The sequence below is a fragment of the Ostrinia nubilalis genome, chromosome 15 (genome assembly GCF_963855985.1).
Source record: "Ostrinia nubilalis chromosome 15, ilOstNubi1.1, whole genome shotgun sequence".
NCBI lineage: Eukaryota > Metazoa > Arthropoda > Insecta > Lepidoptera > Crambidae > Ostrinia > Ostrinia nubilalis.
In genome coordinates this window covers 1989939-2016388 of record NC_087102.1, presented here as the reverse complement: position 1 = coordinate 2016388, position 26450 = coordinate 1989939, and the positions used below count along the sequence as shown (strand labels likewise).

At 41.2% G+C, this 26450-nt stretch overlaps 4 protein-coding genes across 5 annotated transcripts in view; 2 read left to right on the top strand and 2 right to left on the bottom strand.

Moving 5' to 3' along the window:
- Positions 1–18: 18 nt before the first annotated feature.
- Positions 19–10470, bottom strand: LOC135078589 (macoilin-like). The gene is made up of 10 exons (XM_063973119.1): positions 10229–10470; positions 9372–9513; positions 8723–8849; positions 7716–7900; positions 4984–5094; positions 4160–4294; positions 3221–3338; positions 1960–2082; positions 1568–1734; positions 19–222 (listed from the first exon to the last, which is right to left on the bottom strand). The coding sequence occupies exons 1-10, from the start codon at positions 10306–10308 to the stop codon at positions 19–21; spliced, it is 1392 nt and encodes a 463-aa protein (XP_063829189.1). The 5' UTR covers positions 10309–10470.
- A 208-nt stretch (positions 10471–10678) lies between these two features.
- On the top strand, positions 10679–14353 carry LOC135078723 (recQ-mediated genome instability protein 1-like). Its single transcript, XM_063973281.1, has 7 exons — positions 10679–10972; positions 11051–11247; positions 11511–11607; positions 11971–12083; positions 12628–12768; positions 13237–13913; positions 14179–14353. Exons 1-7 carry the CDS (start codon positions 10890–10892, stop codon positions 14332–14334), a joined length of 1464 nt encoding a protein of 487 aa, XP_063829351.1. The 5' UTR covers positions 10679–10889; the 3' UTR covers positions 14335–14353.
- A 235-nt stretch (positions 14354–14588) lies between these two features.
- On the bottom strand, positions 14589–25322 carry LOC135078698 (ubiquitin carboxyl-terminal hydrolase 16/45). 2 transcript variants are annotated; one of them, XM_063973243.1, is made up of 7 exons: positions 25196–25322; positions 24148–25021; positions 22160–22283; positions 21497–21647; positions 20558–20705; positions 19721–19819; positions 14589–19176 (listed from the first exon to the last, which is right to left on the bottom strand). In XM_063973243.1, the coding sequence occupies exons 2-7, from the start codon at positions 24995–24997 to the stop codon at positions 17591–17593; spliced, it is 2958 nt and encodes a 985-aa protein (XP_063829313.1). In that variant the 5' UTR covers positions 24998–25021; positions 25196–25322; the 3' UTR covers positions 14589–17590. The 2 variants fall into 2 exon arrangements, with proteins under 2 accessions (XP_063829313.1, XP_063829314.1); XM_063973244.1 differs by lacking the exon at positions 19721–19819.
- Positions 25323–25516: 194 nt separating this feature from the next.
- LOC135078588 (Golgi-specific brefeldin A-resistance guanine nucleotide exchange factor 1) overlaps positions 25517–26450 on the top strand; it is a 37626-nt gene continuing 36692 nt past the window's right edge. The window contains exons 1-2 of the mRNA XM_063973118.1: positions 25517–26059; positions 26227–26345. Of these exons, the coding sequence (XP_063829188.1) occupies positions 25759–26059; positions 26227–26345 (420 nt within the window). The 5' untranslated portion in view covers positions 25517–25758. The remainder of the gene's footprint in view (positions 26060–26226; positions 26346–26450) is intronic.

Here is a 26450-nt window from a genome sequence, read left to right as displayed (position 1 = left end):
GAGGGAGGAGAGAGAGCCTCACTTGTGCTGCAGCGCGGCGTGCGCCTGCTTCAGCTGCTGGTGGTCGGCGCGGCGCTGGCGGTCGGCGGCGGCGCACGCGGCCAGCGCGCGGCGCGCCTCGGCCTCGCCTCGCAGCGCGCTCGCAACGGATGCTCGCAATCGCCGCACCTCCTCCGAGAGGGAGCGCGCTTCACGCGACTCTTTTGTTTCTCGGGATTCACGCTGAGAGACAAAGCAGTGCTATGATAATTTTTATGCAAAAACAGCTAAGAAGATATAGCTAGCTTTAGTTTGCTTCTAATAATGATAAATATGAGGAGATATCTAAAGATTCCTTCGAGAGGGAGCGCGCCTCGCGCGACTCTTTTGTTTCTCGGGATTCACGCTGAGAGACAAGACGAACTGTCTGATAATTTGATGCAAAAATACAGCTAAGAAGATATAGCTAGCTTTAGTTTGCTTTTATTAATGATAAATATGAAAAGATATCTAAAGATTCTTCCGAAAGGGAGCGCGCTTCACGCGACTCTTTTGTTTCTCGGGATTCATGCTGAAAGACAAGACACGGCGATTTTCAATTGGTGCAAAAATACAGCTACGAAGATTTTTCTTTATGCTAGACAAGGCTTAGGCAGGTATTTGACCGCAATCGCACCTGGTGTTAAAAGAGAGATGCAGTCTAAGATGGTACATAATATGTCTGCCCTGTAAGTGCCTATTCACTCACGCCTTGAAAACGCCCGGGTTATAGCTAGATATAGCTAGCTTTAGTTTGCTTCTAATAATGATAAATATGAGAAGATAGAAGAGATAAGGATTACTCATGAGTTATCTAAAGATTCCTCCGAGAGAGAACACGCTTCACGCGACTCTTTTGTTTCTCGGGATTCACGCTGAAAAACAAGATAGTGCTATGTTCATTTGATGCAAAAAGCCACGATAGCCGAACGGTGAAGGGGTCGGACTGGCCGACTCGTGATCCGGGGAACGCGGGTTCGGTCCCCGCCGCCCCTCGACTAACGTGGTAAGCTCAATACAAGCATATTTAGCTTAGTACGAGGGGCTAACGGGACTAATTTGTTATTACACAAATTACTAATAATATTTTTTTTTAATAAAAAGAAATACAGCTAAGAGAAAAGCTGTATTTTGCTTCTTATAATGGTAAATATGAGAAGATAGAAAAGGAATGCTCATGAGCTATCTAAGATCTACACACACTAGGATTTGAAGAGATCAGAGAACTCAAGAAAAATAGAAAGATTTCGCACTAATATAATCCTAATATTAAAACCTAAGATCTATATAAATAAAAATGAATTGATGTTCGTTAGTCTGATTAAAACTCGAGAACGGCTGGGCCGATTGAGCTGATTTTGGTTTTAAAATGTTTGTCGTAGTCCAGGGTAGGTCTAAACGGTGAGCAAATAAGGAAAAATTGCGATGGCTTATTTATTGCCTTTAAGGCGGAACAGAGTTCGCCGGGTCAGCTAGTAATAAATAAAATTGAAACTCATTGACAATTTTACTAACAAAAAGGCTTCTTGCATGCTATGGATGTACTTACCGATTCACGTTCCCGTTCTTTGTCCTTTTCTTTCTCTTTTTCCTTTTCTTTGTCCTTCTCTTTTTCTTTCTCTCTTTCTTTTTCTTTATCTTTGTAACCATTGCACTCTTTATTTTTTACACTTTCTTTTGTACTTTCTACTTCTTTAACTATAGTTTGTTCTTTCACTGCAAAAATAAAATAATATTTAAAATTCAATAATTATAGAGTTACACCCGTATTCACAAAAGATGCTTGCTTAAGTGAAGCAGCAAATCGAACGCACAGCGATGAATAGAGCGCTATGATTGGTTCGTGTGTGACCCTGTGCGTGCACTGTGAGACTTCATAGTAATGTTTGTGAACACGGGCGTTATACTCATTTGTTACATAATAAAAGCAATAAAACTTACACTGTTCGGTACTCTTATTACTATCACTGCTTTCCTTATCTTTATCTTTGTTTTTATTCTTCTTTTTTTCTTCTTTTATTGTGTTAGCCTCTTTCTTTTCACACTTTGTCGACTTCGAACAACCTGAACATGACAAAATAACATATTATGTAATAAGAGAAATTGTATCAAAGTGTAACTAAAAATGTATCACCAAGCCTGAGACAGCGTAGTACAACAAGTAAGCATGGTATGTCATACCAGTCAACAGTGCGGCACAACACGGTCATACTTATTACAACTGTCTACAGCATTTTTGCGCACGGGTTATGCATAGCTTATTTTTATTGCTTTAATACCTAGAAATAAGAATAACAACAAAGAATTGTTCTGAATTTGCTTTTATGTGTAAAAAATAGAAAAAATCATATCAATGAATGTATGAAACATGAACAAAGAGATGATTTCATTTGTTGCCAAATATTTTTTTTTCTTTCTTTCTTTCATTCTTTCTAATTTATTAAAACATACCAAACATCCATCTAAGATTCATTCTCACAAGAGAAATTTTAAAATAGAGTCCAAATATTGATTAAAAATGAAAAATTCTAATTTGCTGTCATGTTCCATAGAAGATTTTTCTCATAAAAATCTAACCCTATCATGCTTTCAGTTTACTGGCCTTGGTAACGTCGTCTCTCAAATCCCACAATATTTTGATGAAAGTATGCCTTGTTCTTGCGAATAAGCCCCCATAATTATCTATAAATATATCCCAACGAGAATGTGACGTGCATCTTTAGAGACATTCTACTATGAAGATGGAAAATTCAAATAGCTAGAACTCTTTAAAAAGCAAATATTTTCGATTTGTAATCGCACTTTTTTATATAAATTTGTTTATATAATCAGAATATAATAAGTAAAATCCATGCGCAAAAAAAAAATTTTTTTTGTTGACCGGTGTTATAGTTACATCACGTAGTCACCTACGTACAACGCGGTCGAGTTAACTGCGTACCTGGCGGCCGTGATGTCACTACCACGCTCTGTAAGCTCTGTTACGAATGGGGGCAGACCTCCCTGCGTTCCGCAGGGAGGTCTGCAGGTAATTGGGAGGTATAGTTGCTTTTCAGCGAGGTGCGCAGTTAGCTTGATCGGTTTGTATCAAGCCAGTGAATCATGTCAGTCATAATCTTTGTCGTCCTTGTAACATCAAAGTGAGCGCAATATGTCACGTTACGGTCAAGCCTGCTATCACGTGCACTGTGCGTTCACTTACCCTTCCCGTTGGTTTGCGCGTCGTCTGTCTGCGGACCGGGCGGCGCGCCGTTGGTCTGCGCGTGCGGCCGCGCCGACGCCGCCGTGGCCGCCGCCAAGTGCTTCTCTAGCTTATCTAACTGTGGAGGGAAAGGCACATGTAGTCTGACGCATGGTGATTTATTGTAAAATGAACTTGGTCTTGATTGAAGCGAACTTGACAAATTTTGATTGAAGCGAACTTGACAAAGTCTACATAAATAGAAAAACTAAGATATACAGGTGAGATACAGGCCAAGAGCTTCCTCGTCGTGGATAAAAAAATATATAATTTATACAAAAATCACACTGCATTGTGCTGCAAAGTTTTGTCGTTTACTCGAATATGGCAACCACATCAAATAGTGGTATTTGACTTAAAACATTACGTGTTTATACGCAGCACAATGCAACTTTAATACATCCTCACCCTCAGAACCCTATCCGGCTCGAAGGACCTCAGAAAAAGCTAAAGAACCGAACCGTTTGCTTTTTTCCCGACCAATCAAATCTTCAACCGGCTTCAGAGGATTCCCTGTTCCACAATACAGAACCGTCCAATACAAACATTTCGTTCAGCCAAATGACGTCCACTGCTGGACAAAAGCCTCTCCCAAAGATTTCCATAATACCGGTCCTGCACTACCCGCATCCCGCGACCTTCAGATCGTCGATCCATCTAGTGAGAGGCCTGCCCACACTACGTCTTCCGGCCCGTGGTCGCCATTCGAGAACTTTTCTGCCCCAGCTCCAGAATGGTTAATTCGTAGCACTAACCTTAAAATGTAGTTAATTCGTAGCAATGACCTTACTGACTGTGCCTGGATGCGAGCGGCGCAGGATCGGTTTTCGTGGAAATCCTTGGGGGAGGCCTTTGTCCAGCAGTGGACGTCTTTCGGCTGAAACGAACGAACGAACTGACCTTAAACTGTAGTTGCGCGTGCTCCTGCGACGTGGGACAGTGCCCGTTCTGCTCCTTGGCGCAGCGCCGCTTGACGGAGCCGTTCATTTTCTCGCACTCCGCCTCCTTGGCCGGCGCCGGGCTGGCCACAGGTTGCTGCAACAAGGCAAAAAGCAGATTAAAATAATGAAGAAGAAAACTAGAAAAAATACGCTATGCTATGGTTTTTAAATTGTGTAATAACTAATAAGATATTTATCTACAACTATGACAAAACATAAGCACATCATGAACACAGATTATGTAGAGTGAGTAGCACTGATCAGTGAACAGTTAGCGATCATCAGTGACTATAGTGAGCAATCAGAGAACTATATCACTAATCAGTGAACAAAAAATAGTGATTAATGGACTATTATCAGTGAAGAATGATCACTATGATCAGTGTCTAGTGTAGCGATTTTCAATGATCAGTGATAAGATAAGTGACCAGGGATAGTGAGCAGTGACCAGTGACAGTAAGCAATAATCAGAGATCAGTTAACAATGATCAGCGAGCTACAAGCGGTGACCAGTTATCAGTAAACAGCGAGCTACACGTCTGGTCTGTGAGTACGTAGAATTTTGTCCAATGACCTCAAGCTACCCATCCTTATCGCTCGCGCGTAATTATGTTGCTATCGCGCTCGCACACTCACTGCGGGTGCCAGTCGCATAGTCGCGACAGCAATATAATTACGCGCGAGCGATAAGGATGGGTAGCTAGGGGTCATTGGACAAAATTCTACGTGCTCACAGACCGGGCTTTACAAGCAGTGATCAGTGAGCGGTAACCAGTGACGCACCTGGTCGGGCGCGGGCTCGGGCAGCGCGTCGCGCATGAGCTGGAAGTAGAACTCGTTCTCCGCGCGCACGCGCCGCTGTCTGCGCAGCCGCAGCCGGTGGCTCACGTACGACTGCAAGCCACAACACGTCAGCCGTCGTAACTAAAGTGAAGCCTTAGGGCAAGGGTTTCCTAACTTATTGGAGACGCGCCCCCCATTCGTTCGTTCGTTCATTTCGGCCGAAAGACGTCCACTGCTGGACAAAGGCCTCACACAAGGATTTCCACAAAGACCCCTATCCGGCTCGAAGGACCTCTGAAGAAACTAAAGGACCACTGTGTGCTCGTTTTCCGATCAATCAACCCTTCGGCCGGCTTCAGAGGATTCCCTGTTCCACAATATCTAGTCCAAATTATTTATTGGTCGTATCGAGCAGTCTGGAATGTATTCTCTTAGCGGTCGCAGGTTTTTTATTACTTAACTACATAGATGGCCCGCGCCCCCCTTTAAAGGTCTTAGCGCCTCCCCTGGGGGACGCGCCCACCACTTTGGGAGCCCCTGCCTTAGGCCTCAGCCTCGAACTTAGCGGGCAGCGGGGCGGGAGCGGCGGCGGCGCTGGAGCGGGGCGGGCAACGCAGACCCGTTCTCGAAACTAGCGGGCAGCTCGCGCGGCGCTTTAGCGGCGAAGTGTTGTGTTCGGGGTTGTGTTGTCGAGATATTTGTTTTTATTCGCAAACGAAATGTCTGAACAACGGCGACAATTTTATTTCGATTCAAATTTATTCCTAACGCTCGATTTATTGTGGGCAAAAGAAGGAGTGCGCTCTGCCCGCTCGTTGCCCGCTCCCTCGCCGCTGCCCGCTCGTTGCCCGCTGCCGCCCCGCTGCCGCGCCGCTGTTTTCGAGAACCGGTCTATTTGATTTTACGCATAAGATCCTGCCGCTCCCGCGCCGCCGCCGCCGCCGCCCCGCTGCCCGCTAAGTTCAAGGCTGAGGCCTTAGGGGCTAGCTGACACGCATTATGGAGTAAGTTTTCATCATCATCATCATCTCAGCCATAGGATGTCCACTGCTGCACATAGGCCTCCCCCAATGCTTTCCATGTTGCTCGGTTGGTAACGGCCTGCGTCCACTGTCTTCCAGCTACCTTTACGATGTCGTCGGGCCACCTCGTGGGTGGACATTCCACGTTGCGTTTTCCGTTTTAAAATAATAGTCCCGTTAACCCCTTGTGGTAAGCTAAAATGCTTATTTTACGTGTGGGTTACCTATAATACAGAGGCGCGGCGGGAATCGAACCCATTTTCTTCGGATCCATTCGGATCTGACCCGAACGGTCTGCGTCAAACCCCCGTCTCCGATATCATTGGGCTATTTTCGCTTCAGCTATATTGCATATCATTTACTTTATTTTTGTCATCAGCTGCTTCAACTTATAGCCTTGATCACACGTACCGAGCAAACGGGCGAGACAGTGCTCTCGGCCGAGTACTCGGTGTATATGAACATTACGCCGAGTGCTCGGCCGAGCGCTCGAGTATGTGACTCACTCACCCAACTGTCTCGACCGAGTAAACATTTTACTGTCTCGCCAGTTTACTCGGTACGTGTGATCAAGGCTTTAGAGTAGCCCACTGCTGGATAGGTCCTCTCCAATACCCGCAATTTTACCCTGTCTTTTGCTACTCATATCCATCTTCTGCATAACCTTTCGCAAGTGATCATACTCGGTTGTATTTATTTGAAAAAGTTCTGCCTGACTTATGTTCCCACATTTATTTTATATCAGGCAAAATAGAAAAACTACGCTATTATTTTAGTGTGAAATCTTCCGTAAATCACACTGACTAATCGACAAAAAATTGTTTTCTAATTAGAAATTGTATCTTACTGCACTAATTGTTATCAGAAATATTTTGACACAACATTTATTAAAGTGAGCTACAGAACTTTCACATCAAAATGAATTGAGTATTTTGGACATCACGTCAATGATAATGACTGAACAATCTTGAAAATATTTCAACAATATAATTCTTCTTGTTAGTGACAAACAGACAATTATAAGATTTCTATGGCTGTGGTCTCCTATAAACACCATAGGCCGCGTCACAATTCTTAGGCGATTATCACACTGCACCGCGCTCCGCCGCGGTACGCGGGACGACAGATTTAATCATTGTATGCAAGTACCTCAGTTTGTATAGAAAACACGCGCGGCACAACACACTGACAACGCGTCTGCGCGCGGGATTCGTAATCACGCGGACCGCGGCGGAGCGCGTGTGATAATCGCCTTACTATAGAAATGTATTGTTGTGGTCACTTCGTTGACGTCGTCGTATGGATGTCGAAAAAACGTTTGAGTCCCGGTTTCCTCGAAGGCGGAGCGGAGAAGTGTCGGGCCGTGTCGGTTTTTCTATAGAATTTGTTTATTGAATATTGAATATAATAGTGGAAATAATGAAATCTGTTTGGTTTTTCAACACACTTCTCCGCTCTGCTCCGCCCTGGTGGAAAGCGGGCCTGATGCTGACGTCGTACACCTCGTATAGCGCTTAATAGGAGACCGTAACTTTATTTTTTTATGCATAACAAGGCAGGTATTTGACCACAATCGCACCTGGAGTTACGTGGGATGCAGTGTAGGATGACTAAGTGCCTATTCACTCTTGCCTTGAAAAGGCCCGGATTATAGTCTTCGGGAAAGACAGTCTGAGAAAAGTAGACATTTCAATCACAGTATATTCATACCTTTACTCCAAACCCGAGCGTGACAGCCGGGTATCCCACTGCATGAGCTGCCAGCGGCCGACACAGCCCGGCGCCCACGCCTAGCCCCACGCCCACGCCCACGCGCTCAATGCGTAGCGCGCCCTCGATCCACAGCACGAGGCAGCACACCGCCACCGTGGGCAAACAGAGCCCTTTGTCTGCGACTGCCAAACAATTGCTTGTTCAAGTAGGGTAGGCTCCGAACTTATGGCGGGGAGAGTCCCACCCACTCTTTGGTCCCCAACGGCCAGTGGGAAAAATTCCCAAAAATATAGTAGAGTCAGGGTCAAAGTTCGCCAAAAAGTCCGCATCACGTCTTTGTTACAGTTGGAATAAGGTCGTGTAGTAAAATTTTGGCCACTTTGGGTGGCAACTATTTGACGCTGACTTTACCATATTTTTTTACGTCGGGAAATGCTTTGCGCATACCCATTGACAGATGGGAACGCCCAGTGGGTGGACTTGCCAAAAGGGTGGAACCTAGAAGTAGGGTCACCAAACCCAATCCAGTAGGACTATGATTCGCGCCAAGAAGATTTGCCCAGCTAGCCTAGGATGCGCGTCAATGTATGTCGTCGTGTGGCATTTTATCGATTTGGGATGATAAGCCCATAGATTTGTCGTCTAAAATCGATGATAGAATTATATCTTAGCTCGCATCCAGCTAGGCAGGCATTTTATCGACTTTTATGATAATTTATCGTGGCGCGAATCGTAGCATGGCGGGTACGCATCAAAAAGGAAAGTTGACTCAGAAGTTGAAGTCAGATTTCATTCTACTGTTTATGCATTAAATTCCAAAAGATTACACACAAATTAAATCAGTTATAGCAGAAGCACAAATTAGCAGTAGATGAACCATTTGGAAGGATTTTTGAATTACAAACATATTTATTACGTTTTGCCTTTAATTTTCACTTAATTTTGTTACAAACTTATCTTGAAAGTATTCTAAGCAACTATAATAATTTGAGGAATATACTTACATGTATACCATGTGTACTGTACCCAAACATAGGTACTTGCAGCAAAAAATATGTACTGCAGAGGTATGAAGAAATAACATATCATGTCGGAAGTCAGGGCAATGCATATGAAAAACACTGAAAATGCCTGAAACAAACAACATTGCTTGATATAATATTCATGCTGTGTAAACTAGTAAAATGTACACAAGTGCTTTGGTACGTTCAAACGACACCACATAATACTAATTAATTGTTTACTTCAAGTAAAATTTTGCAAATGAACTTAAAAAATTAGAATCAAAATTGGTCCAAACCACTCACATTGCCAATTTGAAATAACATTTAATGTTGTGGGTAACTTCTTATTATCTTATTCATGATTAGTAGATGGAAACATTTATTACGGTATTTTAGATAAAAATTACTTGTTTCATTGACTTCACTTTAACTGAAGCTTCCAGCTATATATATTTTTTTATGTGACAGGAGGCAAACGAGCAGACGGATCACCTGATGGTAAGTGATTACCGACGATTTTTATTGAAGCAAACGAGTAGATTGTATTACACATATAATTTTACAAATTTTTGTGTACTAGAATAAATTAAAATAGTTATAATTAAAATTAACAATTAAAAAATAAAACAAAGTAGTGAAACCAACTTACAAGCCCTTGATATTTAAATGAGTCGTACACTGATCGCAGCATCATCCAGAACGGCCACAGGAACTCAAATCTGAACTCCAGCATGTAGTCGGCCATCACTACCGTCGCCCACAGCATCACAAACTTTAGGTACACCAATGAACTGAAAAAGTTATAAGGATTTGAAAATTTACATGAATCTGAGGTGGAATTGTGTAAAGCAATCGTAATCATTTGACAGTTCATAACGTACGATAAAGTCAGTTAAAGCGTTTGACAGAATAATTGTACGTTATGAACTGTCAAATGATTGCTTTACACAATTCCACCTCTGGTAAGATTGAACTATCCAATTTATTATTTTGGGTATTGATTGTCTAGAAAAAGTGTTTTGAGCACTATCAACAATATTTTTGTTGACAAACACCCCGAGATGATTATATTGTTTTGGCAAGTAAATTAAATGTATTACTGACTAATTAAGCCCTGAAAACGAATATACCGCAACGAAGTGGTCGCTTCATTGTCAAGGCTGTCTTTTATCTGACCACCTGTGAGAAGACCCCATACAAACTCCATCAACAAACGGTGCGAGCGAGTTGCCGCCTTGCTCGTGGGAAAACGGAGGGAAACACGTGCACCACGATTCTAAGCGCGAAATGAACGAGAAAAACATGTGTTTCTCTAAGGTCTTTCACGTTTTTTGTCACCGCACACTTACTAACGTAACCATGATCAAAACCAGATGGTACTTCTACCCACACAAAAAATATCATGACATGCCTTTCACACTTAACTTTACTGCACTTAATTACACTCGGCATGCACAAGAAACTTCGTAGATTTAGTTAATAACGACAGAAACGGTGTACACTCACTTTCCATACATTCCTTCGGTGATTTTTGTGCGCTTTAGGGGGCGCCGCATCTTGCCACTTTCGGCATTCCGTCTCTTCATATTTTTTCCTCCACGGTGTAAATTACTTTTACAGGCTCTCGATACAGAACACTTATTTACAGAGAATCATTGGTAACAACAATGCTCCTCAAAGTACTGCCTTTTGTTGTCAATCAGCCTATTGAGAATTTACTGAGGGAGATGGAAGAAAATATCGGCAAGCTTTTTCTGCGTTCACTTCAGTGTTGCTATATTAAATAATACAAAACTACTATTAAGGTAGGTCTACATGTTATTATAATCGAATATGAGTGAATGTTATGGTCAAGTTCACTATTCATGGAGTTTCATTTCATCGTGATGTTTTGCAATGTTTTATGGTGTTTGCTCCATTTTCCAGTTTTTCTATAAAATGAAGAACAACGTTTAGCTCGCTCAATAACCGTAGCTCATTTAAGTTTAGTGTTATTTTCTTTGTCTGATGACCTTTGCCATTAAAAAAAATTAATGTCACTTTGACATTTGCTGAAACAGCTGTATTTTTTTTTGTAAATAGTGGGAAAGTGAGAAATAATACGGATTTATTAAATAAAAACTGATTTAAATAATTTAACTATGAATAATTTGTTAATGCACGAAAAATGACTTCTAACAATCTTATAAACTCAGTTCGTCAGTATCTAGCTTCGCATTGTATGCGTGTAGAAGAAGAATGGCTAGCGGGGTACAGTATTCTCAAAAACATTGTAAATAAATTAATTTCATCAAGATCTAAGTATAATAAATATTAATTTTATTTCAGATGTGTAGAATTCTTGACGGAAGACAGTAGCAATAATTACTCTGAAGCAGATATAAAGAACTTGGCTAAGGAGCAATGGTTGTTGAATGATCTGAAAGATATTTGTCCCGGGTCTTTGCCCCCCAATCTTAAAGAGAGGGTTAAGACTGTACTGTCAGACAGGTTCGTGCTGCAGATCAACACTGCTGTAGATATAGGTAATTATTTCAGACATCCATATTAACTTAACATTATGCCTCTACTGTACTTTTGATTTCGATTTGAGTTTTGTCCCAGTCGATTGGAACTCGAACATGTATTCCAGTCTGTAACTTCACAATCATAGACTTGCTTATATTGAAATATAGTTTCTTCGTCTTGTTTACTATATGGTTAAATTACAGGCTTGATGGACTCATCATTTAAGAGTAATAAGTTTTATTTGTTTCAGTCTTTTCACATAATATTTTAATGGTTACAGGAACACCAGCCTATCAGCAATATCTGAAGTTGCAAAAGGTGAACACAGAGAACATTGATGCCACAACCAAGTTTGATGATAAAATACCAAACCACAGGTAAATGAATAAATGGTTTATTCCCATTGTCCCAACTTGTGGCAGTAAAATAACATTTAATTGTCCCCAGGCTGGTGGACAACAGGATAAACCAGGAGTGTGTTGTTAAAGTTTGATAGCCAGTTTCTATATTATAACTTACAACTGTACTCAAAGAATTATAGAGTACCTACTTACTTATTATTATTCTGTGATTATTATCCTTAATGTCATTTATTGTGATTGTAATATAAAATACAACAAAGATATTAATTAGTCAATTTACATTCATTAGGGAGACTTATGAAAGGCTTAAAAAGATGAAACACAATTTCAAATTGAGGATTCATATAGTTTTAATGTTTATTTTGTTTATCTTTCCAGGATGATTAAGTTGTATCTAACTGATGGTGTTCAAGAGATATCAGGCATAGAGTATAAGCCCATGAGGAACCTCTCCTGTGATATCACACCAGGCTGCAAAGTACTTATAAAAGGTTACATTGAAATTTTTATTTTTAACAGAAAATATTTGCATATCTAAATGGAGTTATTTTTCTAGACACCCTGTTTTAAACTCATGGTTTAAGACTGCTTCCCTGGCTGCCCTGCAATGTGGATTTGACCCAGATCAATTTGTATAACTAATATATCCAGTTTCTGGAGAGTAACTTCATTTTAGTTACTAAGAAAGATTTTCAATTGAAAATAAAATCTAAGCTACATAATAGGTCTACATTTCATTGAAAATCCTTCCTTCCTTTAATTACAAACTCATAACTCTGTTTTGGTGTATTTATTAGATGAATTGTAAACACTTAATATGCAATAAAAAAATTGAATTTGAATGACCAGCAAAACTAATTCTAATTTTTGCATGACCCAAAGATTATCTGGAGAAGAATGATTTAAGGCATTAGATTCGCCTTTTGTGCCCTGTTCAATGTGCAAATAAGTTTGAATTAAAATAAAATAAGTTAAATTCTCAGATCTGTGGTAAAACAAAAATAAATAAATTATTAAATATTATTCTTTCCACAGGTCCTGTAGAATGTCGTCGTGGCGTCCTACTGCTGACTGAGAGTTCTATAGAGCTCCTGGGCGGGGAGGTGCAAGAGATCGCCGTGTCCCACTCCCTGGCAGGCATGCTGTCTTCCAAACTTGGCCTGCCCATTACTCAAGGTAGGATATTTGACGTCTTTCCATCACCCTGAGCAGAATCTACTGAAGATGACACCAAAATTTAAGGTTGATCCGTTGACCTAGGTGAACGATAAAACACGGCAACGCGAAAATAGATGAAAGAAAGAAAGTAGTTGTTGTATTCTAATTGTGGCCTATGTAGCGTAGGAAACACGCACGTCGCGTGAAGTATTGGTCGCATGACGTCGTACTCGTATAGTCTCCCGCTCACCTAGGAAAATGGGGTAAGTTCAGATGGTCGCGCACAATATTATAATTTAGAATTTCTTTACGCGGGTCGGCGTGCGACCATCTGAACATAGCGCGCGGGGGCACTATTATTTGTCAACGTCGGCTTCTCAAAACGCTAAACACAAAAAACGAACACACGCGAGTAAAAATAAACGAGAAGTCGTTCGTCGCCAACCTGACATAAATAAATAACATAATTTTCGAAACTTCTTCCAGAAACAGACGGAGCAGACCTCAACACTACAATATCTCATCCGCGGAATACCAACATCCCAACACCGCACACTCAAATGCCACCGGCAAGACAAGTCGATGACTCCCGCCCAGTGGCCAGGGTCACCAGCCTCCAAGTAGCAAGTACCATAGCCGACGACGACATTGACCTGGATCACATAGCCGCTATCGAAGCTGAGTTCTCTACCAACCCTGGCAAAAGGCAGCTAACACATTTAGATCTGAAGCCAGAGAAGAAATTAAAAACAGAAGTCGTCAACAATCCTGATGACTACCCTGATGATAACGACTTCTTAGACGAAGATGAGGACTATTTGAAAGAAATGGAAGCTCAGTTTGACGCTCAAATTGCTAAAGGTCCCGTAAAGGCGTCTTCGGAACCGTTCGTTTATATCAAGCAAATCAATGACATGAAACACAGTGATAAAGTGGGAAGAGTATTCAAAGTGAAGGCTCAGATTATGAAGCTTCTATCGAAGTTGTCTGTGGGCAAAGATGGGTGGAGTCTCAAATGCACTCTCATAGATGGCACAGGAAATATAGACGTAGATTTCACGAGCGACGTTTTATCCAAACTAGTCGGGTTCACGCCTCAGGAGATGAACGATTTGAAAAAGAAAATGGCGTCCAATCCAGCGCTCAAAGAAAAGGCTGTTTCTGTAAGTATTCTTTGCTGCGTTTCTGTTTTAAAATTGCATTAACTCTCAGTTCATTATTTCTTATTAAGAAATTGATGTGGGACGTCCACCCACAAGGTGGACCGACGACCTGATAAAGGTAGCAGGAAGGCGCTGGATGCAGGCCGCTACCAACCGTGCGATGTGGAAGTCATTGGGGGAGGCCTATGTTCAGCAGTAGATGTCCTGTGGCTGAAATGATGATGATGATGATGAAGACATTGATATTGATTTTTTTTTGTTGCAGGCACTACAGAAAGCAAAGGATACCTTACAAGTGTTGTACTGTATAATAGAGCTGACAATCCTAGAAGTGCCTAAAATCACCTCTCTTGTGCCTTTTGAAGAATCTCACGTCGATTTGCTAAGTAAAAGAGTTAAAAGTTATGAATCTGTTTTATAGCATTAAAGATGATTTTGTTATAAAATATAACTTTCTTAATTCATTTACCCCCCTTTTGTAGTCTATAGGAAACTTCATTACATCTTGCAAGATGACTACATGATGACAAGAGGTATTTTATAACTAAAAATTGCAAAAAAAGTACAAAGCATCCCTGGTTTTGGCGACAGAAAATTTGCCCCCTAACATTTTTTCTACAGTATCCCAGTTAAGATTTTAAGGGTCTCTTTACATTAACAGTAAAACACCAAGCTGTTTACAACTATGTTTATTTTAAATACACCTGTTCATAACGCAATAATAGTGTGGAGTTCAATGTACAAAATTTATCTCATAATAATAATAAAATATAATTAACACAGGCTAACTAACGGTAAAGACGGTCCTAGTTCTGACAAATGCAAACATTAAAAACAATATTACTTCTTAATAACATAATATTGCCCTACGACCTACGCGGGGAGCCTCACGTTGTACGAAACACGAAGCGACATACTTTAGTTGACATTGTAGTGTCTACCTACCCTACTAGACAGAAAGGGACGAAAAACAGTAAGAATTACCGATAACGATACAAGATTATAAAATAGATTTCAAAAACAACGCGAAACTCCCCACGTAGAACCAGACCTAACACTGGACCAGCCATATTTAAATACAAAAGAAAAGCATTGAATATAGGAGAAAAATTAAATATGTATCCAGTGTTAGTAACACCAACACAACAATAAGGCGTGGTTCCGAGCGACCGCAGTGTGAGACAATATTAACTAGCCGACTCACTCGCTCATGCCTGTTTTCTAGAGCGAGTGATAGAGACAAATAGATCTATGCTGTTTTATGAAGATGAACGGTACAATATCAGTCTGCGGTCGCCACCAGAACAACACATTAGTTACACGCGTACAAAGCATAACTAAATTGAGCACTCCAATGTATAACTGATACATAATTAAACTTAGTTCAATTGAAATAACTAGGTCTCTAGAAACATATGTCGAAAACATTAAAATCTACATTGTTCCGAAATTCGAAACTAATAAAAAACAAGTCCGGTTCTCCTTTACGTGAATAGGAAAAAAATAATTCGGGACTTCGTGGTTTAAAAAATAAATAATAGTATGTATGTACAACTTAATACGAGTAATGTGTATGACTTGTATGCGTGAATATAACATTATAAAAGATACACATAATCGCAATGTACAATAAATACGGTTAAAATGTTGCGTCCGCGCATCCAATGGACGTCGACAAACAACACATACGTCGTCAACAAAACATATTTTGTCAAATTACTTTCGTTGCTGACGTCCAATCTGTACATACTTTATAAGAAAGTTATGTGTTTCTATATCTTTACATGGACATATTTTCAACCTAATTGAAGGGGAGTGGGGAGGCCACTCTCCTCCTAACTCTCGTATCTGGTTGAATCAGACATTGAAAATGACGATTATCAGATGTTTCTGACTTCACAAGGGTGATCGAAAATATCAAGGATGGCTGATCGACGAATATAATGGGTGACGTAACAAAAAAGACTGCTGTTTACATATTGATTTAAAACTAGCGAGTCTATTCGTTACTTTTGCTTAAGGCTGCAAACTAGCGTGTATGACAAAGAATACTGACTAATGCTTCAACCACACCAACGTGAGCAGATCGCCACGCGCCGGCGCGATCATAGGCCAATGACAGTTTATGACAGGTCGCGTGAGTGTCATGGGTCGCGCGACCTGTCATTGGCCTATGATCGCACGCGTTGGTGTGGTTAAAGCTTAACTCCATAAACTGGTAGTCCGGTGGCAGATATGCAGGCACTTGTGTCTATTGATAATATTGCTTCATTTTGGACATTTCCTTTCGGACATACTGTATTACAATTACCATCAGAGTACAAAAGATGCGTTGTCAAATCGACCTAATGATAGACACCACAAGACAATAAATAACTTAGCTAAACGTTATTTTTCACTACAGAAGCTTTAACAGGCATTCAGTGTTATAATTGCCGCAAAAATACTGCATGTAAATAATATTGTTAGACTTAGAGGTTTGCTGAGATCGGTACTCTAAATTGTATACATTCAATTAATAAAATGCGAAGTAGGTGGAGATGATTTTTAAAAGCAATTATAATCGCCACTATCTAATTAATTTTCTCTTTTTATTTGTCGTGTTGAGGAGATAGTGCTATTGAATCTATTAAAAAAATTACGTCGTATAAAATTTTAATCCAGCCAGCATTTCGTTCATTAAATCTACATCATCAGTTCACTGTAAATACATACATGCGGTAGTTTTGTGACAGTTTGTTTACGTAACTCACGGGTTGCTTATCTAGCAGCGACAAGTTGACACCTCAATGGAAGACCAAACCCATGATGTCAGGGTTGTTATCTATCGATTGCCAAAATGTTACTATTGGCTAGGTAGATCACTTGTACCACTCTTTTTTAGGTTTTAGCAAATGCCCTAGAAAATTTAATTTCATGGGTAAAATCTAAGGATTCAAATAGTTGACAACCCTAACAAAATAAATTCCAATACAAACAAAACAATAAATACGACATTAAAAATTAACTCATCCACTCGCACCGCGTTACATTTAATCTTACGAGATGAAGCAACTCTTAGTTCCAAAATATTTGTTTGCAAAAATCTAAACGCTAAACCGTTGCGAACTCCTACTGCGTAATATAAACGAGTGTCAGTTCGACGAATAACATCGTAAATGCACTGATTCAATTCCTTTTCTCAAGCCTCTTTTTTATTCAAAAAGAACCTTCAAAAGTATTTAAAAAAATCGTTTCTCTCATAATTATTTCATCTATTGTTCTATCTCTGTAATTTTTTTGGCAAAAACAAGGTTATTCGTTGCCACTGAGCTTTATTCAACGTGTCCGTAAGAAGAAATACATAGCAGAATAAATAAGATCCTTAAAACATTGCGTCAATCATCGAATAATACATTTATTAGTTAGTTTGGGCTATACTGTCATCTGTACGCGTTAATTTTCTACAGGAGAGTAACATTCTGTAGGACACTCCTCAACTCTGCGTACAGAAATCACGTACGGTCACAGAAAACATTTAACTAAAGAAGAAGCAAGTGTTAGCTATTACTAATATACAGCACTCAGTAACGTATGACGTCATGCAGGGTTCTATCTGTCTACGCATCAGTCTTCCACTTAAATGCCACTCCGAAACAAAACTTAGGCCATCTCCAGGTAAAAAAGGGTTCGGGAGCTTATAAGATCCTCTCGTAGAACAGGAGGTAGGCCTGCGCCCTCAGGACCTTTTCCTCCGTGACCTCGGACACCATACTGTCGGACACGTAGTACCATTTGCCCGGCGGGGCCTCCGCGCTCGATGTGGGACCCTCGCCGGATTCGTAGCCGGAGAGATCTGACTCGGAGTCGGCGTCGCCGTATCCGCTACCCGGCGGCGCCGGCATTGTATTAGCGCTCTTGGGCAGGAACCACCACCTCGGGTCCCCAGCTTTGACCGGCTGTCGCACTTTGACATACGCCACGTAGTGTCCCCCATGCATACCGCCGGAATGCTCCACCACTCCGTATAGAGAGTAGAGCAACTCGGATTGTCCTCGCGCCACATTAGGAAGCTTCTTCAGCTTATCCATAGCGCAGAACGGAGCCAAGTCTAAGATAGTCGGGAAATCCACGTGCTTAGACATCTTTCTGAACATGCATCGGGGGCCGATCTGGAATCGCTTCAGATGCAGAATCAGGATCGCGGGCGGACTCGAAACCAGGAAGCGTTTGGTCGCGTTGGTGTACACAGTTTTGCCTCCCTTGCCGTTGATGCGTTCCGTGCACGTTTCGCAGCCCACTTTGTTGTTGCCCGTGAGAAGTTCTAGAGCCGTGAACTGGCTGAGGCAGGATTGGATGCTGCACTCGTCTTCGTCGCAGACGTATCTCGGCGAGGATGGACTCTGTCTCGAATAGGGCAAGAAATCTCTCTGAAGATTCGACTTTTCCGGTTCGACGTTGTTGACTTTCGGTCGAGGAATCGGAGGCGGCTCGGGCGGGGATTCCACCGCTACAGGCGAGGGGAGGGTGGGTTTCTTGACTTTGACGTCGTCCATCGCGAGTTTGAGCTCCTGGCAGTAGTAGTCGAGGAGATCTTTCTTCTCCGGTTGTTCAGTGCTGCTTTCTGTTCCGTTTTCAAGGATATTCTTGCAGCCCTGCGCGCTTATGCCGCGCGAGATGACTTCATTGGAGTACTCGGGGGCGAAGTCCCTTCTGGACGGCGGCCTCTTATCGTCGAGATCGGACTTTTCCGGGGACATCTTGCTGTGCTGCGGACTCGACAAATCCAGGTTGATCTCGCTTGAAAGTGAGCTGTGGCTACCGAGTTCCTTATCAATGATCGGGGAGTCAACATTATCGACGGTTTCCGTAGAATTGTGTTTCGTGGCTTCGGGGCTGGCGACTCCTGAGTCCGGATTGGAGAGATTCTCGAGGGAAATCAGGGGTTTGTATTCTAGAGGTATAGCGGTGGTCGAGGTTGCGGAATCGGCGAACTCGACTTTGTCTTTGTCGGTGTTTTCCGGGGTGTTGTCGGTCTTTTCCTTGTGGAGGTCGACGGGGCTGGTGCGTATGGAGTCAGAGCTGATGAGCTTGTCGGAGCTGTATCCTGATTCAAGGTAGGCGGCGAAGTTTGCTGCGGTGTGCTGCTGGGCGACGGTGGTGCGAGGAGCTTCCTCGATATTGTCTTCGACGTCGGCGTCGGACTCTGAGGACGACTTACCGTCTTCTTTGGAGCCGCCGTTGGCCTCGGCGGTGGACTTGTCATCTTTCGACGTGGAGTTACCTGGAATGGAGAGAATATTGTAATTGAAAAAAACAAAACGATTGATTTTGAAACTAAAGCCTGGTCCGTGAGCACGTAGAATTTTGTCCAATGACCCCAAGCTACCCATCCTTATCGCTCGCGCGTAATTATGTTGCTGCCGCGACTGTGCGACGGGCGCCCGCAGTGAGTGTGCGAGCGCGACAGCAACATAATTACGCGCGAGCGATAAGGATGGGTAGCTGGGGGTCTTTGGACAAAATTCTACGTGCTCACGGACCAGGCTTTAGTTCTTGTATATACAGGTAAAGCGCTTAATTCAGTTAGTACATGAGGTATAGTAGCGGCACGGGAGGGGTAACATTGACTATGACATGACAAAGCATACATAATCTGAAGTATCGCTGACGTTTGACCGTCACAAAAACACCCTCCCGTGCCGCTACAATGCCTCAGCCACTGTCTGAATTAAGATTTATACTAGCATTGTTTCTGTTATTTTTGTCAATTTTAGCCACAAAAGTTAATAAGCAACCTAAATATAAAATCGTGCAAAATACACTACCATGGTTCTTCCGCGCCGCCTTCCTAGCAGCGTTGCGCTCTTTCTTAATCTGATGCTTGGAGGGTTTGTTCTCCTCTGGGGCATTGGACACATTATCCTCTGAAATAACGTGGGCAAGTCAGTTTGTGCCTTATTGCGTCTTATTTAAGGCACCTATTAGGATGTTAACACGGTCACACATGGCAAGGGCAAAAAGATCATTATTAGTTTTAAAATAGGGTCTGATTTGGAGATGTAGGCATTCTGTTTTAGTCACAGCTGAACTAGCATCTTGCTATAGGGATTAAATAGACCCAAGGTTGGTCCATAGGTATTCTCCAGCTGTTGCAACACTCGTTACTCTCACAAGCAGCTGTGGGTAACAAGCGAAGGCAGCCTGGCATTTTCAGGTCCACACGAAACCGAAGTTGTTGCATTTCATGAAGGCGAGTGAGCTTTACAAGTGTGGTGGCTCGCTACTGTTCGTTTTTCAAAAGTTTTGATAGACGTTACACTATCGTTATGTGCATGTACCATCGGCAACAGTGTTAACTTTCCATTGCCTGTCATGTCGTCTCGTTCTATCGCAAAGAATCACCATTTGATGAGAGCGAGAGCAAAAACGGAAATGGATAGTTAACTGTGTGGCCGTGTGTACACGTACAAACACAGGTAAAGCTCACTCGTATTCGTGAGTTGCAAGACCTATTCCTGACAGGTGCCGTTGACAGCTGTCACTCTATCACTGATTTAATATTGCATGCTCAATATGAGCAATCTGTTGTAACGAATTTTATGCCCAAACAACTGCAAACTGTACACAGAAAAAGCAATAAATAAATTATATTCTATTCTCACCGTTGGGAGTTTTCCTGCGCACCACAGCAGGAGGCTGCGGGCGGCTGGCGGCGACAGGCAGCGACAGGTCCAGGAAGTACTCCGCACGGTCCGACTGGTGGAAGCAGTCCTGGCACTCCAGCGTGGAAACCAGGAAGCCTCGGAATACCTGGGTGATAGAAAACATTTGAAGTATTGCAGGCTGAAGCGATATTGGGCCGTTAAAAATACTGTGAGTTTACATTAGGTGTCCGACTAGCGACTGCGTAAAAAATGACAGATTGTACAGCGCATCTGGTGGTTACTTTCAAGAACCAAAATGTCGCTAGCGACCACACCTTTAACCACACCAGCGTTACTGGTCATTTGGACTGACTGTTTACGTTACTATGTTGCGCAGTTCATCATCAGATCATTCTATCTTCACAAGCCTCTCAAGTCTTTTAATTTACTAGAGTATGTGGCGTACACTCCCCATTCTGGCCAGACATGTTGGGGAGTCCTGATGTTCGCATATTTGTTTCTTAGTCACTTCTTACAATTAGTCAATAACCGCGGGAAGAGTGGTAGAGTGGTCTTATTCACTCTGGAATATCACATTTTGGAAGCATTATATCTTCTCTCTTAGCAAACTGATCAGCATGTTTAAGAAAGTCTACATCTAGTATCATCATAAATCATCTAGAGATCAACTCTCATCATAATCATCACCATCACAGCCATAGAACGTCCACTGCTGAACATAGGCTTCCCCCAAAGCTTTCCATGATGCCCGGTTGGTAGCGGCCTGCGTCCAGCGCCTTTATGATGTCGTCTGTCCACCTTGTGGGTGGACGTCCCACGCTGCGTCCACTCCAGAACCTTGCTGCCCCATCGGCCGTCAGTTCTGCGTACTATGTGCTCTGCCCTCTGAGATTAACTCTAATCCTTAGATAATAGAGACAAAAAAGATCATCTTACCTGTTCTGGCCTAAGCATGGTGTCAGACGCCTGCTGCCCGTAGAACTTGACCTTCTGCTTGACTTCCCCGTCCACCTTGGCCGGGTCCACCTTCGAGCTCATGCCCAGGCTGCTGAGGATCACCGATTGGTAGCGCCGGAGGTCTTCCGACCTGGGGACGTTGCGTACCACTTTATTAACTAATTGCAAATAAATATCTAGACCAAAATACTGAATTTTACAGCCTAATTTCACAAATAATTAACACAACATTCAATAATCTAAGTAATGACAGATGCAATGTATATTATGTATTGGATAATAGTGCTAAAAATATCTTTATACTTTATGTTGTCCTTTGTCTGAAGATTGTTTATTTCCTTCTTGTTATTGTTAAAGTTCACTCATCTTTAATGCTAAGTTTTTAAAATTTTCTTATGCTTCCGATCTGAGAGCGGTATCGCACTACGTCCGATTTAAACCCGTCAAAATACGAATTTAGAAAACTAGAGAAATCGGATCTAGTGAGTAAACCGCACGGATTCGGATCGGTCGTTGTGCGAAACCGCTCTGTCATGTCACTAAAACGATAAAAACGATTAATTTCAATAATGCCGCATTACTTAAATTCCTGTAAAAGCATTTTAAAAGCCTATTTGCAGAAATTAAATTAATGAATCTCACCTGACAGCCTCAAGTAGATGTCGTAGTAGCTCGTGGGCGTCGTGTTGGTCGCCGCCGCCGAACTGAGGCAGTTTGTTCACTAGGAACATGAGCAGTTTGCGCGGCGTGTATACTCCACTCTCGCCTGGAATACAGTAATTAATTGTTAAGATTTTTGCATATAAAATCAATCAAACTGCCAGTCATTGGACTCTTAAGAAAGTTATTGGACAGTTATTTACTGAATTAAAAATAGCATTTCTATTTCAACAACTGAGAGATTCCGACTGAATGAGATAAAAGGGCGTTTTTTTGAAGGAATATTCATTGTATTTGAAGGAATATTCATTTTAAGAAAATTCAAGGGTTGTTTTGTCCAATGACTGGCAGCGTCCAATGACTATCGGTTTACTTTATTTTAATACTCATTAGGATTTATGTATGTATCTTAAAATTGCTAAAGCTCTGTGGTTGGATTGCCCAAAATTAAAAATGAACCCGACATTTCGAAAACCACACACGAGTCACACTTTTTTAAATATAGTTTTTTGGCGCCATTTTATTTACTGATGCATTTTACGTATTCCGGCCTGTGAAAAGGGCACATTTTCATAAAAAAAGTGTGACGTGGCGTTTCCGAAATGACGGGTTCAAATATTGTAGCATATTGGATCAAAGCAGATGATCCTACCATATACTTATTGTTAAGTTAAACATTATATTTTGTGTAACAAAGAAAATTACATAAAGTTGAAGTGCAGTAATTAGATCTAAATGACAATATAAATAAAGAGTTATTCAAGCAGAACATAGCAATCAAGATTTTTTAAATAAAGTATAACATTAGTCAATATAATTATCCTCATTTAAAATTGCCTACACATAGTAACGTTTATAAAAATATTTTTAACAGAATGATAAAAATGGATGATCAATAACATTCTTGATAGTGGACAATCAGCATACTACTTAGGAGGTGATAGTCATTATAAATAAGTGGGTTATGCAACCACTATCATATAACAAACCATCATTGTTTGTGAAATAAAACGGTCTTATCATTGACAACAACCAAAATAAATGAATGCCATAATTTCAAGATAACACTGTGAATACGATCGAGCAAAATTTTCCTCTGCATGTTTCGAGGGTATTTTCAGACTTTACCATCCTGTAATTAGGTTGAGGTAAAAATAAACTTTAATGTAGGTCGCCTGAACAGTAGCTTATTTTCACTTTCACCAGAACATTTTGTAAATCTTCAATCAATATATTTTTTACTCTTTTTCTGACATAGCAAGAGAGATGATATTGTAGCAAGATAAAAAAGATACAATCAATGAGTACCATTCATCACATAAAAACGCTAGCAAAATGTGATGTAAAATTTAAATATGTTTCTGATGTGACTATTATTGGCAAACAAACATTTTATTGTTACCAATAAATGTAACTACATTTAAAAACATTTTGCTTTCTTTTAATAACGTCAATTTAGATTTTTAATTATGTATTTCAAGTGTACCTGAAGATAATACACTAATTGAGATATCAATGTTTTTTCTTTTTAATTAACATTGAGGGAGGATGTAGTGAAGGTCTGTTATGTTAATAATTGTTGAATCGTCTGCCTGGCTAAAAGGAAACCAACCTTGTCCTTGTGACTCTAAGTGAATGGAAATCTTAGATGTATCTTTTGAGGTAAATTGATTATAGCATTGTATTACAATTTAATTTACTTTTTGGTGTTGCTTAGAATTATTTTTAAGAAACAAACAAACAACAACATTAATTGAACGCTTTGAATTTGGCAAATGTGAAGTTTAATTTGTAACTCTATGTGTGTTAATATAGAATGCTGTTTGTTTTCCTAACAATAAAAAACATAATAATAAAAAAAAAACCGGCAATTCCTACAAGAAGACCATCACTTGGTTAACAACCCGTGAGGTCTTCTTTTTCAACACCAGAACAAGTTCCGAGAGTCCAAAAGAAAAAAATTCTATTACCTGATTGTAAATCTATCAATGTCTCAGCCAAGGTCCTGGTTAGCGTTCCCCACTCAGCCAATTGTCCGGTAATGGGAGGCAGGTCCACATCCTTGCTTTCCTCTGCGTCAACCTTCAGCTTTAACTTCCCGCCTGGCAACGTAAATCTCTCTCCAGGGTTGGCCATTTCTTGCAGGACTTGCACTAAATAAGGGGTCTGCGCTAAACACTGCATAACCGAATTGAAAAAGCATGTGTTTCCTAAATTGGATAATCCTCTCACTCTTGGCAAGTTCAATGCTATTGCTTTATCTTTCCCCTTATCTGTCTTTGTTAAGTTTTCTACTGGTAACACAAGGTCAACTTTAGGTTTGTTTTCATAATACAGCTCGATAGGGGGGAGGGATTTCGGGTTGCCGCCTGCCATCGCTGCGGCCTGCTTTTTAAGGTATTCTATGCACTCATGGAGCTTTTTAGAACTGGACGCTGTGACTTCGTTATTGCAGTTGTAGCAGTATATTTCCCAGGAGGTGGTGTTGGCTGTGAGGGCATGGCAGTCGGAGTGGGGAGTGTTGAAGTGATTCAGGGCGTGTTTGTTCCGCGCGCGGCCGCACAGCTGCGAGCCACATCGCAGGCACATCCACAAACTCAGGTCTTCTTCGAAATCTGGGTCAGACACTTCGTTTTTGGCGGACTTCTTGCACTCCGCACATTCCTTCTCGAACCCCCCGGTCTTCAACGTCTTCTTCAGGCGCGTGAGGTCGATCGCCTTGGCGACGTGAGGACATGCGGACTTGACGTTTTCGTCGCAGGACTCCGTCGACTCGTCTCCGTTCTCCCCGGGGTCGCTCTGTCTCTTTTTCTTAACCATTGTTGCGTTAACTCAGGAGATCGCCTGCAACACGTAACGAGAGACGTGGTAATAATAACCCACGAACACAAAAAGAGAAAAATGACAAATCTGTGTCGATAGTCATTGCACGCGTGACAACGCACATTCATCAAGAAATGCATGCAGGAACCTTATATCAGTGCCAACTTTCTATTAATATATAGTTCAGCTACTTACAGTTACATGCAATCTAATGGAACCGAGATTAGATCGAGAAGAACAAAGAAAAAAATCTAATTTTCTGAAATTTTTGTCAGAAAAGTAAACCACGGCCGTCAGACATTTTGACAGTGTTACTATTTAAAAAAAATATATTTAAAAAGTTATTGTAGGCTGCGTATACATGAATGGATATCAAATACCAATGCAATAAACATCGATAAGATTATGAATAGTCAATTGAATGATCGTAATCGAATAAAGTTTCTGACGTATGGATTTGAGAATAGCCGACTTTCATACTGATTCACTGGCGACACCAAGCGGGCAATAGTAGAACTAAAATTCTGAAACGTCAACATGATCGTGGTGGAACTTGCTAATCAAATTGTGAATTTCCATTGATATTGCTATATTTTGTGTCTAAATTTGTGAATTTTATCAAGGAATTACAACTTTGCAGTGGGACCCGTACATAAGTGCAGTGTAAATATGTAGTTTCGTGGAAAGTGCGCTTAGGAACCAAGTTATTTTTACTACGGTGTTGATGTTGATCAGTTTTTGTGAAATAAATCAGTAAAATGTCGCTCCCTGGCAATGGTATCTTCGTGGTGCAGGGCGAGATGGCAATGCTCGTCACTGCCATGCGTAGAAGTACCCGTTGGGGCTCGCATTCTTTCCCCAACGAAGAATATGATGTGCTCATGAAAACCTTCCAAGACCTGAAGATCATCCTCAATCAAGTAGACGACCTGAGGCTCCTGGACCCGGCGACGTATTTAAGTCCGTTCCTAGAAGTCATCAGAAGCAAAGAAACTACTGGGCCTGTGACTAGTCTAGCTCTATCGGCTATACACAAGTTTTTATCCTATGGACTAATAGGTAACTTTCATATTGATTTCACACTTGGAACCTTCTGTATTTCTTGTGTAGTTGCCTTAATGTATGTGTGTGACCATACATGAAAAAACTGAAACAATCATAAAGCAGAAGGAAAATTTTATGTAAATTTTCATAAAAATAATTAGTAAATGTGTATGTAACTTCAGATCCAACCCATCCCAGCGTGCCTGCCATAGTGGAAGACATTTCCGATGCAGTCACTCATGCCCGGTTTGTGGGCACCGACCACTCATCTGACGGAGTTGTTCTCATGAAGATACTGCAGGTTGGTTTCTTTTTTCAGAACAAATACTTTCTTTATTGATAATGAAATATTTCTTAGTACCTATTATTGGCTTATGCATGTAAAATATGAACACAATAGAAGCAA